Genomic DNA, 15,181 nt, shown 5'->3' with positions numbered 1-15,181 from the left:
AGCAGTTAATGGGCTACTTTGGTGTAGTGATGGCGACAACTGTGGAATAGCAAGCTTAATTGCCTATCAAAACAAATTTGCGCAGATCAACTCTGGTTGTCGGCCGCTTTATTGGGCCCCCCGTCTATGTATATCTTTCTTTCTTTTTCTGTTCAACTAAACTAACTTCGGAAGCGTCCAAAAACCTTGGCTACTAGCCTAGTACCTCCATTACCAATAATTCGACCTTCTAAATTATCAATCATCTTGCATCTTCCTAACAGTTTGGCTTTTGTGTAAGTTCTCCATTTTGAGATTCTCTTCAGAAACTGACCACCAAATGATCCCCTGTGTTGTCATTCATCTTCACATTTTTCTTCCCCTGCAGCGTTATACAAAACTGATCTTCAATTTTCATCGCTCACAGCTCCTTATACCGTGTAGTTTCCAAGTCAGAAATAACCATTCTTTTCTTCAATTTGCTTACTTAAACTTTCCAAACACGTCACCGTACATGTTTGGAAACTATACTTTTGAGCTCTTCTAGGGGCTTCTTGGAAAGCTGGAAGTTTCAAGACACCGTTCGCACTGTTAAGTTTATATCCAGAGCTTTTAGCCTTTCTGCTTGTACCCAGCACTCTACCTAATTTGAGATTAGGCGACATTTTACTCGCTGCTTTCCCTCGTCGGATTTTGTGTAGTCCTTAGAATTAATTTGGGCGCAGTATATTTTTTTAACATCTGCAAAATATTTCATGTAATAAATTTTTAAATATTGTTGGTAAAAGAATCATTTTTTTCAAACATTATCAATATGTTATAAGACGTATAACAAATATTGTTCACGTAATATACACAAGGCTCATTTTCTTTTTATAAATCTAAAACAATGCGTATTTTACTTGTTTAAAGCTTTTTTTCTTTTTGTTTTGCAATTTTGTACTCGATGTTTTACTGTGAAATGCAATGTTCTGTAATGTAATATGCATTTAAAAATAATCATAAAAATAAAAAAACACATAAAATTTTTCTCTCATAGAAGTCTAAGCATATATAATTTACTGAGAAAACTAATTATACATGAAGATAAATGATACGTGAATATAATTGGAAGAAAAAACATAAATGAGCATATATTATGGGAATGAATTCTAAATAAGTGAGCCTTGAAGTGACAACACTAAGAAATAGCTGCGTCAAACGTAAGATCCAGTTACATCTTTTTGGGTTGAGTTCAAATCCAAGAGGAGACACATTTATAGAGACGAGAACCTACAAACCCCAAGCCGGATTAATCAGTTGCTTGAATGCTTGATAATAAGATCTGAAAAAAGCATCGGATATCAGATAATAATAATAATACACACATACAAGAATCACTAACACATTTGCTTCGGGCATTTGCACAAGACGCGTCCCAGTATGAGACGTTAAAAGCACGTCTAACTCCTTGAATAAGCCCACTCATGAATAGTGAATCTTCCTTACTAGGAGTTCTCGACCCTGGCATAGCCGGGTTGACATTGCTCCCTTCAAGCATAGAAGGCTAAACCTATATCGACCGATATGGATTGTAAAGGAAGCTTTCAGTATTGAAAATCCCCACCCCTATTAACGAAGCAAGAGTTTGCCTGATCTCATATATGGACTCCGAAGGGGACTTTTAAGATAGAACTTACTGAATTAGATTACTCGGTTTCTGTTAATACTTCTCAATATCGTATCCAGTTGCATAATGGAACTCACAAACTCGCTATGCCCGCGTACTTTAGCGGGCACATTAGACAAGCATACCTCCTCTATCTAAACTTTCAGGCCAATGGACATCCATCTCAAGACATTTGAATATCAAGGCCTTCGGAGTTCAGATAGCAAAATGGATTGTGATTTATGAGAGGCGAACAAGACCTAACAGCACAACAAGCAAAAGCATTTATATGGAAAACGTGGGGCGCTCAGCAGTCCTAAAATTAAGCTGTTCTGCCTCATTATATGCATTGAGTAGCCATTTACAGAATATAGTTATTTACACAGGATAAGACAATGCCAGACAAGCTAAACCTGGTCATTCCATCAAAACTATGGAGTCGTGGACCTAGTCACGTTTATTTACAAAAGGAATGACAGATCCTTCAGCTGGTGTTCCCAGCTCGGGGCAAAAGGGGGGAAAAACAGTACGTATTTTACAGAATCAACAGAACAGTACTGTGCTTCTGCCAGCTCTCACTCTGCATTAGTATAATTTAACTATAGGGCTTGCTATCTCGAATAAGCAACGAGTTTTTCATCTCTCTGTAACCTTGGAACTCTTCCAATGCCTCGGCTGTTGTTTTCCTAGTTAAGGACCCAGAAGATATCATGCTCGCCGAAGTTGGCGAATCTAGGATCTGATTGTCCTCTCTAGTTTTTATGCTATATGTTTGAGGCCTCGCACCTTGAGAGAACTCTTCTAAAGTGCGGGAGTCTTGACGCAAAGGTGGTGCGTTTCTCAGCGTACGTACAAGGGCACCAACCGCAGCATCCTGGGACTTTCTTATAGGATATAATCCTCCAGTTTCGGGCACCTCCCCCATATGACCACGATCAAAAGATTCCGGTCTAGCATATAATGAGGAAGCAGAATAAATATTTATGCATAATAGGTGGAAACAGGGGTGGGGTGAAAATTTTTGTCACAACCAGCTGAACAAAATGTAGCAACCATACCCCGATTTTCCGTTAAAGTATCAACAGGAACAATCCCTCAATGTTGACTTATCACCAAGAACAAGAACTAATTGAAATGTCAATTAACAGGGAAAACATGTTTACCAAGGTCCCCACCCCATGATTTACATCGTAGCATTTTTTCTCAAAAATGAAATGCTTTTATAACCTTTTACATACTGTATGAGGTCAACAAAGTAATTACCAGTTTCAACTGTAAAATTAATGACACACAATCAGGATAGCTCCTTTACTCTCGTCCTATCGTCCTAACTGGTGTCTGTTGCTTTCAATCATCTCTGAAACCAAATTTCAACTATTTTGTATCTGACCAAGAAAATTCTCATTGTCCTTAACATAATGACCAAGCAAGCCACAAGCCACCGAAATTTTTTTCCAAATTTGCAACTCCTAACATATGATAGATTAGAATAAAACTGCTCCTTCTAGTTAAATCATAAAACATCATGTTCTATCAGTAGGTATCACCCTTCACGAGCTTCCCTAAGTTTTCAGCCACTACAGGGGAGGAGATCTCCATGGACATCATCTATTAAGAGGGACCGGGCGAGATTTCATATTTGATCAGCTAGGAAGCTTCCTGATGAGATCCTGAGGCTCCTATTCCGCATTGTCTAGGTGATAGATACAAATCATTTGCTCAAAACCAATGGTGTGGGTGATCCTTGAATTTATTTCCTCTAATCTAACACATTAGACAACAGTGAAGTATGATCACAAAACAACAGTCCCCGTTCCCCTCATATTATCTTCTATTACAAACTGATTTTATTAAGCAATAAGCAGTTGAACTTGATTATTAGTAGCATATCTCATGTGGCACAGAGAAATTGATGAACTAGAAAAGATCACATATATTGCACCACTCAATTCCCCAAAACTCAACACACTGGACTTGCCTTGAGCAGAAAGAAACCGTGATCTTCCAGCTAGAACATAAAACTATAAGACGCCTATCTCTCATAAAATAGGAGTTTATTGCTCACATATATTATGCTCCTCATTCCACCTAAACCTAATTCAACCCAACCAGAAGCAAGCCATGACCTTCCAGGAGGACAGAAGTACCATTAGTCAACCTTACTCTATTAAAAACATGCCAAATGTATAAAAATTTTCATTTTCACACAGTTATCTTTAGTTCAGACAACTACCAAAGGAAGCATCAATTGACAAAGAAGAAATGTGATCTACAAGATCGACATATACAAAGAAGAAAGTGAAAAGTATTCATCCCAAACAAGTTTCTGTCAAGATATACCTGCTACTTGGATCTATCATATCAACATCATCCCAATCAAAAGGACAAGTGAAATCAGGGTCCTCATTATCATCCTGGCAAGACCTACTGGAGCTCCTGGAAAATGAAATCTATAGCAAGGCGGGGGATGCTGTCAGTCCAAAAGACCTTTTAGATTCATCTCTTCCAAGAGATAGAAAAATGAAAAATCAATGCACACTGTGAACAAATCAAATACGTTCATACAAAAATTGAAAGTTGGGGGGGGGGGGGGCTTCGCAGTTTGTGCAATAAATACCTTCTCAGCTGTTGCCCCATATTGTATCATGTTGAAACCTCTACCTGTCTTAGACGGAGATCGAAGCAAGTCATGTCCATGGGCATTTTCAGGGCAATCGGTAACATTAGCAGTGGGAATATTGACTGGAGCACTTTCAGGACGTAATGATCCAAGACTATAGATTGGAGGTGATGGGGAGGGAGATGGGGACATCATTGGCGAGGGATAATACTCGTCAAAAGTTTTATTTTTCTGAAGAGGCATCTCGGGCGGATGAGGAGGCAAACTTGAGGGTGGAAAACGGCGAGAATTTATATTAGGAACAGAAGTGCGTGGTTCTGAATGTGTTGGCGAAGGTGAGGAACCTATAGAAGGTGGTGAGGCTCTACAACGGTCAAAACTCCAACTATGCCGCCTTGAGAATGGCAATGAAGATGGAGAGCCATGCGATGGCAATCCCGTCACAGGGAGTGATGGAAACCTCCTCAATGGATCCGCCAATGGACTCCCAACATAATCAGTTATAACTCGTGGAGATATCGGAGTTGATGGTTCTGAGCTTACGTCTGGGACGGATGGGCGATACTCAACTGACAGGCAGAGCCGACCACAAGAGGTATCAACAGGAGTGAATCCAAATTTCAGCATTTCAGCCTCTTCTTTACGGTTGAAAGGCTCAGCAAAAGAAGATACTCGATGAAAAAGGGTAAAAGTGCGAACTTGTCCCGATGAATTAAGGTCTCGGAAAATCTTGTGAGCGGGAAGAAGCCTAACACTAGCATACAGAGACCTTAAAAGTAACGTTAATTTCTTATACAAGCTATGCAGCGAAATGCTGCTTGACCTCCTACTGCTTGAATTTGACTCTCTGGCCTTTCTGCTCTCATACTGAAGCACCCATCTCTCTACAATCTTTTCACTCTTCGCCTCAACCCCCAATTCTTCCTGATCAGCATTCCATCTTTCTTTCGGGGAAGAACTCCGTCGGAGATCATTTTCTGGGGAAAGACTCACGGGGTTCCACTGTAGGGGCTTCTGCATTAAAATCACATCCACCACTATAGGCTCTAGATTATTCTCTAAAGCGGCCGGGCATTCGCGGAGCGCCAAATTGAACCATTTATCCCTCAGTCGAACACTAGGCGATGACGATGAAGATGATGAAGATGGAGATGTCCCGGTTGGATCACTGCTGGAGTTGCGCGATGACCCATAAAGTGCCCTTGATTCAAGAATTATGTGAAGACTTTTGGCGAAGAACGCAGTGATTATTTGTTCCATCTTTGCTGCTTCCGAGTGAGCATTACTTTGAGATGATGCCATCTTTCCGATGTCTACTGCAGTGGCAGAAAAAAGAGCTTTTTTTAAATTTAAAATACTAAAACAAAAGTCCAATTACCACCGCTAACACTCCCAATGGGAGCGTTTCAAGTATTACAGGTAAAGACATGTATATTTGAAGGTTCGATACAAAGCGATGGCGCGCACACTCCCGATGATTGTCAAACCCAACCCTGACGAAAACCAGCAGCACAGTGCACACTTTACAAACAGCGCATCTGATTCCGGGCTAGAATATCAAGCAATCGGCAGCGGTAATACAGTTTCGTACAGAACTCCTAAAGTTTATTGAGCCGGAAAAAAAAAAATCTAAATTTGGTTCCTCGAAACATAAGATATGTCACCCAAAAGGGATTAACGCAGACACATTGGATATTCCTCGAAACCGGAATTTTAAGTTTCAAATTAATCTAGCCCAGAAGCATAATAACAGTATCAAGAGGTTATCGAAAAGGATGGAGTATGCGGAGAGAGTGAGAGATAAAGAAACAGTAAATTACCCGACGGAAGCGCGAGGAGGAGAGAGAATTCATTAGCTGATTAGCCTCCGATTATACAGCGTGCGGAATAAGGATGAAGCGGGGAAGACACGGTCGTTAGCGTATAAATGAGAGTCTTATCGCTCCGGTTATTTATAAATCACATGAAATCTGAAGTAAATCGAAGCAACAGAGAAACGGTGGGGCCAGTTGGCAGAGGTCGTTGTTCCCTGAAACCGGACGCATAAAGTAAGCATGCACCCCATGATCTGGTCTCTCTGTTTGGTGCCTCGTAGGGCTGCTTGGTTCTAGCTCTCAGGACCCAGTTCAGTTAAAATTGAAAGGAGGTTCATTTAAATTATGATTTTAAAAATAATGTTATAATATATAAAATAAATATCTAAATAAGTTTGTCTCGATTTTAAAAAAATATTTTTAAAAAGTGTTTTTGATGATATCCAAACACCCCCTAAAAATGCATACAATCAAATGTTCATCAAATTATATTAGCTATAAGCTGCTAATTATCCTACTCATTTCTTAAATTTTATGTCTAACATGTAAAATAAAAATGTAATTATAAAAGCTATTATACATGTTCATTGATAATTGCTTGTTATGAAAACCTCTTGAGTTTTGAATTGACTTATGTGAACATGACGTGTTTTTAAATGTCAGTGAAGACTGCATTCTATGGAAACTAACGCAAAACAAATTCTCATAATAGAAAAATGCCAAAATAAGTATGATGAAGTATAAATTGTAATAATAGTAGTAATGTGGTACAGCATCTTTTATGTTTTTCTAAGTTTATTGGGCATAGATATATTTCCAATGATACCAGATATGGCATAACATTTAATGACTAAATAGCTGGGCTAAAACGCTGGCCCAAAAAAAAAAAGCTGGGATAAAGCAATTATGTTTTGAATTAGATAAAAACCTTTTTTCTTTTTTTACCAGCTAGATAAAAACCTTACCCTATATAAACGGCACAGAAAGATATGATAATATTAAATGCTGCTTATATGTATTGAGAAAAGTAATGCCACGTCAACTGCAATTTGCAAGCACAAATATACTAGCAAATGCAGTACTAGTAAATAACAATAGAAATATGACCACGTTGAGATTAATTCAAAAGAGAGTGGGGAAAACAAAACAAAAGAGTTTTTTTTTTGGCAGCAAAACAAAAGAGTTTCTTCTCTCTCTCTTTTTTGGGTTTGGAACCTCCTTTTTTTTCTTCCCATCCTCTTATTTTCTCTTTCTTTTTTAATTATTAGATTAATATTTTAATGATTTAGATTTAAGTCTTTTTAAAACTGTTATTCAAATATTAAATTATAAACATAAATAAATAATAAATTAAAAATATATTAAAATTCAAAATGTATTAAATTTTAATATATTTTTTTATAAAAAATTAAAATCTAAACTGTTAAAATATGTTAATTTAATAGTTAGAAGAAAAAAAATGATAGGAGAAGATGAGGAGCAATTCCGAACGGTTCTTGGGAGTTGGGAAGGGCCGAAGGGCCCGCAGCTGTTATAGCATGGGTCGCCTGTGATGGCTCTAATAATGCTAGCAGCACCAGCGCAGGCGGCAGGTGCCTTTAGCGGAACTGATTAATCATGGGCCATCCAAAACATCTATGGACGGGCTCCCTGTTTCGCGTTACATGTGCAACGGGTCAGTCCATATCCAATTCAGGCCTATATCGAGTTTATGGATCTCATTCATCCTATAGTATTTGGGCTCGCAGCCCATCATGTTTATTTGAAAATCACGGGAAATCATGCAGTTATGGCTGTGGGCTCGAAGGTGGCTTTAATCGCAAAAAATAAAAAAATGAATCAAGACAAATAATTAGAAATAAAAATGCCAATCAGATTGCAGAAAGTACAATGGTGTATCACTGAGTATTGGGTCTAATTGTTGAAAAAAGCAAAGGTATTAGATCTAATGAGAAAAATTAACCCTTCGTAGAGTGGATAATCATCGTTGAGAAAAGTGTTCATATTTAACAATTCCAATAAAATAAAGGAGTCGGATCGTTAGAGTAATTAAAAAGCAAGGAACATGAAGCATAGGATGTGCGGAGCAGATAACTATCTCCATATATAGCGGTGAGCACCGAAAGCATTATAAATATCTTGTTAGGTGCCGCTGCTGGACCTTTTCTATTATTAATTAGTTGCTAATTAGTAGTATTGTGATTGTGGCATCACTCATATGCGGGGATTTTTTTTTTTTTTGCAAAATATATAAATATAAAAATGAGGATATCTGGCTGGGAAGAATTTTCTAGTTGTTGAGTGATTATTTTATCCGTGGCTTGATGCAAACAAATCCAAGGACGTTGTTTAATCTTTCAAGTATAGGAGAGCTATAGCGATCATCAACTAAATCGAAGACCCCCGGGGGGGGGGATGATATTTGTTTAACGTTATCCAAAACATGTACGACAAAACACGTTTTCTTTTATTTTTGAGACATCCAAGGATCAAGCTGCAACATTAAATTAAAATACCTCGCAACTTGTCACTCTCCCTCGTGTGACCCTCAAAGTGCCCCCCGAAGAAACAAACCCAAATTAGTGGGATCCAACCCAACAAGATATGGATCCCAAGGATACGATCCCCCGCTGTTTGTAAAGCCAAAAAGCCAATGATAAAGGAGGAGGAGGAGGAGGAGGAGGAGAGATGGCTCTATCTTAATTAGATCTGTTGGACAGTTACTAGTTGCTGCCATCCACTTCCTTCGTCAAATATTCAACGATTTAGAAAGACCCTCCTTTCTCCAGCCTTCCCTTCTCTGTAAGCTTACAATATCCACCTACTCGGTTATTAAAGCCAAAAAGTGCTTTTGTATACGATGACAGAATCAGATTGCGGATCAAATTTAACCTAGACATTTCGCCAGTTGGATATGCCAATAATGATAAGTCCTTATCGTGTGCGTGGCTGGCAGTCAAGCTTTAATTGGTGGCCACAGCTCGCTGAGAACACGAGATCGTGATCTATATGTATGTATATATATATATCTACTTGCTTCTTGCTACGATCCCAGACGATTTCATGGCGCAGCAAGGATTTGGAACCCTTTTCCATCTCCACTTATCGTGAAAGCACGGTGTCACAGAATTATGGTATAAACAAATCAAATCAAATCAATTAATGAATCTTTCATCAACAGAAAGTGATAATTAGAAAAAAGAATCTAAAGCTCCGGTTTTGGGTTTGAAACGATGTATACGTGATACTTCGTCAAATAACACACTACTTCCTGCTTTCAAGTTTTCTCTAGTTATCTGGGAATTGGAAGATGGAAGAACGATGCTCATGTGAAGGATCGGACCACCACTTGGCACTTGCTGCCAAGGCAGGAAGGCCCGCTGTTAGGTTTAGAAATGGACTCTACATATGGGCAAAGGACAGACAATCCAAGTTGGCCCTCGCGTTTCATTGGGAACTTAAAAGATGAATCAACCTGGAAAGCATATTTTCAAGTGTTGGGAGTAATCTAGTAATTTACATCACGATTACGAGGAAGCTTCTCTGTGGCTTCTTGGGTTTTCGTGGGTCCCAGGAGAAGCCACGAGGTACATCCTGCTGCGTGTAAAGTGGGACTGAGAATGGACCCCCTCAACCCTTTGATCAGAAAGGCAATTATTACAAAAGGCAACAGTCAGTGGATCATCCATGTGCTTGCAAATCAATCTCTTGCCAGCAACGACAAACATAATTCCAATTCAATAATACTTCATCACCACTCTATATAATCCCCTGAACCAACCACCCGCAGAGAAAGCTGCAAGTAACCAACCCATCCAACCTCTTCAATAGAACATGTATGCTTCCTCTTTCTCTAGCTCGCTGCTTCTCCAGGATCTTCTTGGGGATTTCCATTCAAGAAGGCTGCTCCTTCTACACAACCCACTTAACTTACAGGCCAACCCTCCGGCGTCCTCAAACACCCACAATTCCACAGACCACTACCTTGGAAATGGCAATTTTGATGCGAATGTTGTCATGGTGCTCTCGGTGTTGTTGTGTGCTCTTATTTGCTCTCTGGGGTTGAACTCCATCATAAGGTGTGCCCTGAGGTGTTCCAATCTCGTGGTCAACGTCGAGTCCGCCGGCACCAACCCTCCGGCTCGATTGGCCAACACTGGAGTGAAGAAGAAAGCTCTCAAGACTTTCCCCACTGTGAACTACTCCGCCGAGCTGAAGCTTCCGGGTTTGGACACAGAGTGCGCGATATGCTTGTCAGAGTTCACCAGTGGCGAACGAGTCAGAATTTTGCCAAAGTGCAACCATGGCTTCCATGTCAAATGCATTGACAAGTGGCTGAGCTCCCACTCGTCTTGTCCGAAGTGCAGACAGTGCCTAATTCAAACCTGCCAGAAGATTGTTGGATGCACCACCCAGGCTAGCTCGTCCCAACCACCTGAAACCATTCTCAGGATTGCGCCTCTGGAGCCAGAAGGGTTGGTCCGTGACTACAGGGAAGTAGGCGCTTAATTTAGTGGTGATCGGTCGATGTGTGCACAGTGTTAAGACTTCTCATGAGTCTGTTTTTTCTTTTTCTCGTTATACCCTTAAATGTACAAAACTAGTTACAAATGTAGCCGCATTCTTTTTCAATAGTGAATTAGCTGGAGCAAAAATCTATCGTTATTTGTCTATATAATTAGGCATGTACGGGTCAACGAAGCAAAATACAAGGATGCTGACCAGACACTCACTATAATAAGCTAGTATAATTTCTACACGAACCAGTGAAGTTGATTCGCCATGCCTCCGTCAATGACATTATAATATTGAGGGTTAAAAGAGTCATACTGAACTGGAAATGAGAGGCAATGCATGACCACAAAAGTTGCAGGACAGCGCCATTTTAAACGCATAAAAAAAAATCCCAGCTAAAAAAAAACACAAAAAAATAGCACCATACAAATGAAGCAATACACCCAAAAAAAAAAGGCGAGAAAAATAAGCTTTGTTTTTTTTTGGGGGAGCGTGTTGAGGGTGGTGGTCATATCAATAATATCATGATCCACCCTAGATTGCGAACAACGTGAGAGGAACAAGAGGAAAAGAAACATGATAAAGTGGCAAGCTTTATCTTGTGAATGGAACATAAAAATGGAATATGGAAGCTGAGACTGAAACCACTAATCACTTTCAAATTTCAAATCAGAGGAGAGGAGTAAGAAGGAAATACTGCGGCAACGTAGTTCTCACACAAATCATATCATTTGGCAGGCACTGAGGAAGGTATGAAGGATCACACGGCGGCTGATGCAGAGATCAAAGATTCAAAGCATAATATATGCATATGTGGATACTGTGTGTGCGTGGGACAGGGAAGCAGAGCATTAACGTTAAAAAGTAAATTGTGAGGATGTTATTGCAGCAACCGCGAAAGCGAATCATCCGAGGGATAAACTATAGAAGTATGCGCATAATAGAAGAGAGAGAGGTGGGAGGGGAAAAGCGATTTCTTATTAAATTCACGGCCCGAATGATTTTGTTTTGGCCGCGGGGGGTAAACTATGAATATTCCATTCCAACTTATCCCACAATATGTAGTAATGGCGGCTCCAACTCATGGTTGATGCTTCTCATAACAACCACACGAGAATGGAAACAAATATTAATTATCCCGGATTTCATACATTCCTTTTCTTTTTCCCACTTTCAATAGTGATTTCCGAATCACAGATTATTCAATCCAGGTTCGTGTCGGACGAGGACGATGACAATAACAACAACAACAATAATAATAATAAAATCCAATTATTTGTGAAGCCGCCATACCCATAAAATGCATGCCGTGAGCTTTTTACTATTTTTAGCAGTCACAGGCATGGAATGGAAGTTGGGAATGCTATTATTATGCTGTCGAGAAGGGGGAAAAAAAAAGAAAACTAAATTATAAATTTGAGCAGCATTGGAGTCCAACGCGAGGAACATATCAGACATGGAAGTGTACGGACGCACATGCAGAATAAAGCAGTAAGGTGATCGGAAAATCAAGCGAAGAGGGAATAACGGGAAGTTGAAGCATGGGGAACATTAACAAGTATCTTCGAAGGCAGCCGTCATTTTAATATAGCCAGCTTTTTTGAGAAGATAAGGGGAAATATGATGGTTAAAAAAAAAAAAAAGAACAGTGGGATTTACTGGCTCTGTGCCTGGGGGACTGGGGAGCGCACACAGGAGATGGACACTGAATTACAAAATCAAACCCAAGTAGCCTGTAGTGGTGTCAAGTTTGGGCCGATCTTGGCTCCAGTAGGAGAACTTTCTAATGCTGCAATATGAGCCCAAACAAATTCTTAAATGTCCACATCTTAATTGCCTAATTAAACCAACAAGAATTAGTCCAATCGGTAAGAAGTCAACTTATAAGTTAGGGGTGTTCATAAAGTCCAGTTGCCTGTAATGCCCGCCCAAGCCAGCAAAAAAATACCCAACCCGTCATTAAAAAAATGACCCAGAAGAACTATTGGGCATGTTCGGGCTGGGCAAATTGTTGGGTAGAGCTGGGCATTGGGCACGGTATGCTGCCCTGCTCATTTGGCCTTACCTGCAATAATATATATAATTTTATTTACATATATTTTATTTGCCTTATATTTATTTCTTGAATTAAACATATTGTTGCATCGATATTCAGTATTCATTATACTTATTTATTTTTGAGTGATTTTAAGAGTTAGAAACTAGAAAAACAATTAAGTTTAATAAAATATACAAACAATTTTTTTTGTCATAGTCCACTCCTCCTAGCTACTACAAAAAGTAGTTTCATAGTATATTAATTATTAATAACAAAATTAAGGCCAAGTTGCCATTTTAATATAAAGTTACATTAGATTATTTAAAGAGACATAAATAATTAGTTAGTTAATGTAGTATATTGACTTGTTGGGTATGAAAACCCGCGCTGCCCAGCCCGCATTTGTCTAGCCCGAACTTAACAGGGCTTTTCATGAGCAGGGCTAGGCAACGGGCTGTATTTTTCAGCCCGTTCATTCTTTGAGCTGGGCATCGGGCAAGAGTCCTGTCCTGCCTTGCCCTGCTCATGTGCAGCCCTATTATAAGTTACAAATTTGTAAGCTTGAATCCCACTGCTGATGTGAGGATTTTATTGGTGGGCAATCTGTAAGTATTTCTGTAAACACTTTCTGAACCTAGAGGCATGTCTTGGCTCTGGTGGGCTCCCAGAACCTAACTCATCTAAACTTTTATTATACCAAGAAAAAATGCCTAATTAAGGATTTAATTAAAACAGTCAAACGCATAATTTAGAAATCACAACCGTCAAATGCATAAGCAATAATTTCGTAAAAATCTTATGTTCATATTATTTTAAAACAAAATCAAACCTCTAAAAAGAGCTGCTTTAAAATGGACGGAGTTTATAGACATCTAAAAAATTAACAAAAAAGAAATACAGCGACATGCCCAAGGGCTAAGGCGCCAAAATGTCCACCGGAAAGAAAAGGCTAGACTCATTCCATGAGCGGCGGGTGGAATTCCCTCCATCTAATGTTTCAAGTTGGATGGCGCTTTGTGTTGGGCTCGAAAGAGCAGCCTTTAAAAAGGTAGCGATCCGCGTGCTCCTCTCGTAATCGAATCTCGACCGTCCCTCTATCCATAATCCGTGGCTACTATTCAAAGCTCCAAAACCCTGCGAGTCTACGGCCAAAATTTCAACCTCAAGTTCGCTCAAGTCTCTGCCTCAACCATAAAAACCCCAGACTCGCCCGCTATTCTCACCGCCTATCAGTATCAGCATCTCTGTATCATCAACAACTACCTATCCGCTTTTCAGCAATGGCCAGGACCAAGCAAACCGCCCGCAAATCTACTGGTGGTAAGGCCCCTCGCAAGCAGTTAGCTACCAAGGCTGCTCGGAAATCGGCTCCCGCCACCGGTGGCGTCAAGAAACCTCACCGATTCAGGCCTGGAACCGTGGCTTTGAGGGAGATTCGAAAGTACCAAAAGAGCACCGAGCTCTTGATCCGTAAACTCCCATTTCAGCGTTTGGTTCGAGAAATTGCTCAGGACTTTAAGACTGATCTCAGGTTCCAGAGCAGTGCCGTGGCTGCTCTTCAAGAGGCTGCTGAGGCCTACCTCGTTGGGCTGTTTGAAGACACCAATTTGTGCGCAATCCATGCCAAGAGGGTGACCATTATGCCTAAGGACATTCAACTTGCTCGTAGAATTAGGGGCGAGCGGGCTTAGAGGACGCCGCGCGATCAGACTGTCTCTCTCTTATTTCCTTTGTATATTTTCCGTATTTTAGGGCTATTGTTATCTTATGTAGTCATCAGTTTTTCTGAATCAATTAGTTCAGTATTCAGGTTTGATATCCGTGTCTCAAAGTTTAAGGGCATTGACCCCTGACTGTGACAAGATTGAGTGCCGAATCCAAATGATTATTATTGGATATTTGACGCTATTTCTTGATCACGTGATTTAATTCTTGATTTTACTCCTGAAGATAAAAATTTCAAAACACTGGTCTAATTCCGAGAACTTTTTTTTTTGGGCGGGTTTTGTTTCACTGTCATCCTCATTAATTGATGATAAGGGATTTTAAATTATTCGAGAATCATTTTTCCAAACTCATTTCTTTGGTGAATGATGATGCGGGTTCAATCAATGGCATAAGGAACAGAAGGGCCTGCGAGTTCATTGCTGATAAAGGACCCCATTCGGCTTCATCTTTATAGTTTCAAATGATAGCCATGTAGGTGGTACCCCTGATTTTACAGGCACAGGATGCCAGACGCCTAGGCATATTATGCTTGATTCCAAAATCAACATGAGGGCTAAATTATCCAGAAGCCAACAGGAGGGATTGAGGGAAGACTTAAGGTCGTTCATCGGAGTTAATATCTTTCTTCCGTCAATCCATTAATATGGCGATAGGCGAATGCCAAGTTGCTCCACTTATGAGACCAACACGTGCAAAATTTGAAGGAGCAGTGATAAATCCTGATTTTAATATATTGTTTGATATCTTTTTAGAGATATTTATCAATTAAAGTGGGATAAATTGCATTGATTGTGGGTATTTTGAATCAAATACTGATTGCATGAAATTAGAGATTTAAT

General features: G+C 39.8%; 3 protein-coding genes across 6 annotated transcripts; 2 read left to right on the top strand and 1 right to left on the bottom strand.

The window, feature by feature from the left end:
• Positions 1–1,025: 1,025 nt before the first annotated feature.
• On the bottom strand, positions 1,026–6,146 carry LOC114723985 (autophagy-related protein 13b). 4 transcript variants are annotated; one of them, XM_028910257.1, is made up of 4 exons: positions 6,068–6,146; positions 4,245–5,563; positions 3,968–4,077; positions 1,026–1,251 (listed from the first exon to the last, which is right to left on the bottom strand). In XM_028910257.1, exons 2-4 carry the CDS (start codon positions 5,547–5,549, stop codon positions 1,236–1,238), a joined length of 1,431 nt encoding a protein of 476 aa, XP_028766090.1. In that variant the 5' UTR covers positions 5,550–5,563; positions 6,068–6,146; the 3' UTR covers positions 1,026–1,235. The 4 variants fall into 4 exon arrangements, with proteins under 4 accessions (XP_028766090.1, XP_028766087.1, XP_028766089.1 ...); XM_028910254.1 differs by lacking the exon at positions 1,026–1,251 and adding an exon at positions 1,912–2,577; XM_028910256.1 differs by lacking the exon at positions 1,026–1,251 and adding an exon at positions 1,912–2,577 and having other exon boundaries at positions 4,245–5,560; positions 6,068–6,129.
• A 3,738-nt stretch (positions 6,147–9,884) lies between these two features.
• LOC114723984 (RING-H2 finger protein ATL78-like) lies at positions 9,885–10,731 on the top strand. Its single transcript, XM_028910253.1, has one exon. It carries the CDS (start codon positions 9,896–9,898, stop codon positions 10,568–10,570), a length of 675 nt encoding a protein of 224 aa, XP_028766086.1. The 5' UTR covers positions 9,885–9,895; the 3' UTR covers positions 10,571–10,731.
• A 3,109-nt stretch (positions 10,732–13,840) lies between these two features.
• On the top strand, positions 13,841–14,543 carry LOC114723996 (histone H3.2). Its single transcript, XM_028910271.1, has one exon. The coding sequence runs from the start codon at positions 13,895–13,897 to the stop codon at positions 14,303–14,305; it is 411 nt and encodes a 136-aa protein (XP_028766104.1). The 5' UTR covers positions 13,841–13,894; the 3' UTR covers positions 14,306–14,543.
• The last annotated feature ends 638 nt before the right edge of the window (positions 14,544–15,181 follow it).

The sequence above is a fragment of the Neltuma alba genome, unplaced genomic scaffold (genome assembly GCF_004799145.2).
Source record: "Neltuma alba isolate B1F8T4 unplaced genomic scaffold, ASM479914v2 tig00012163_pilon, whole genome shotgun sequence".
In the NCBI taxonomy this organism is placed as follows: Eukaryota; Viridiplantae; Streptophyta; class Magnoliopsida; order Fabales; family Fabaceae; genus Neltuma; species Neltuma alba.
Note: the sequence above shows the minus strand (reverse complement) of the source record. Positions and strands in the feature narration are given on the sequence as shown.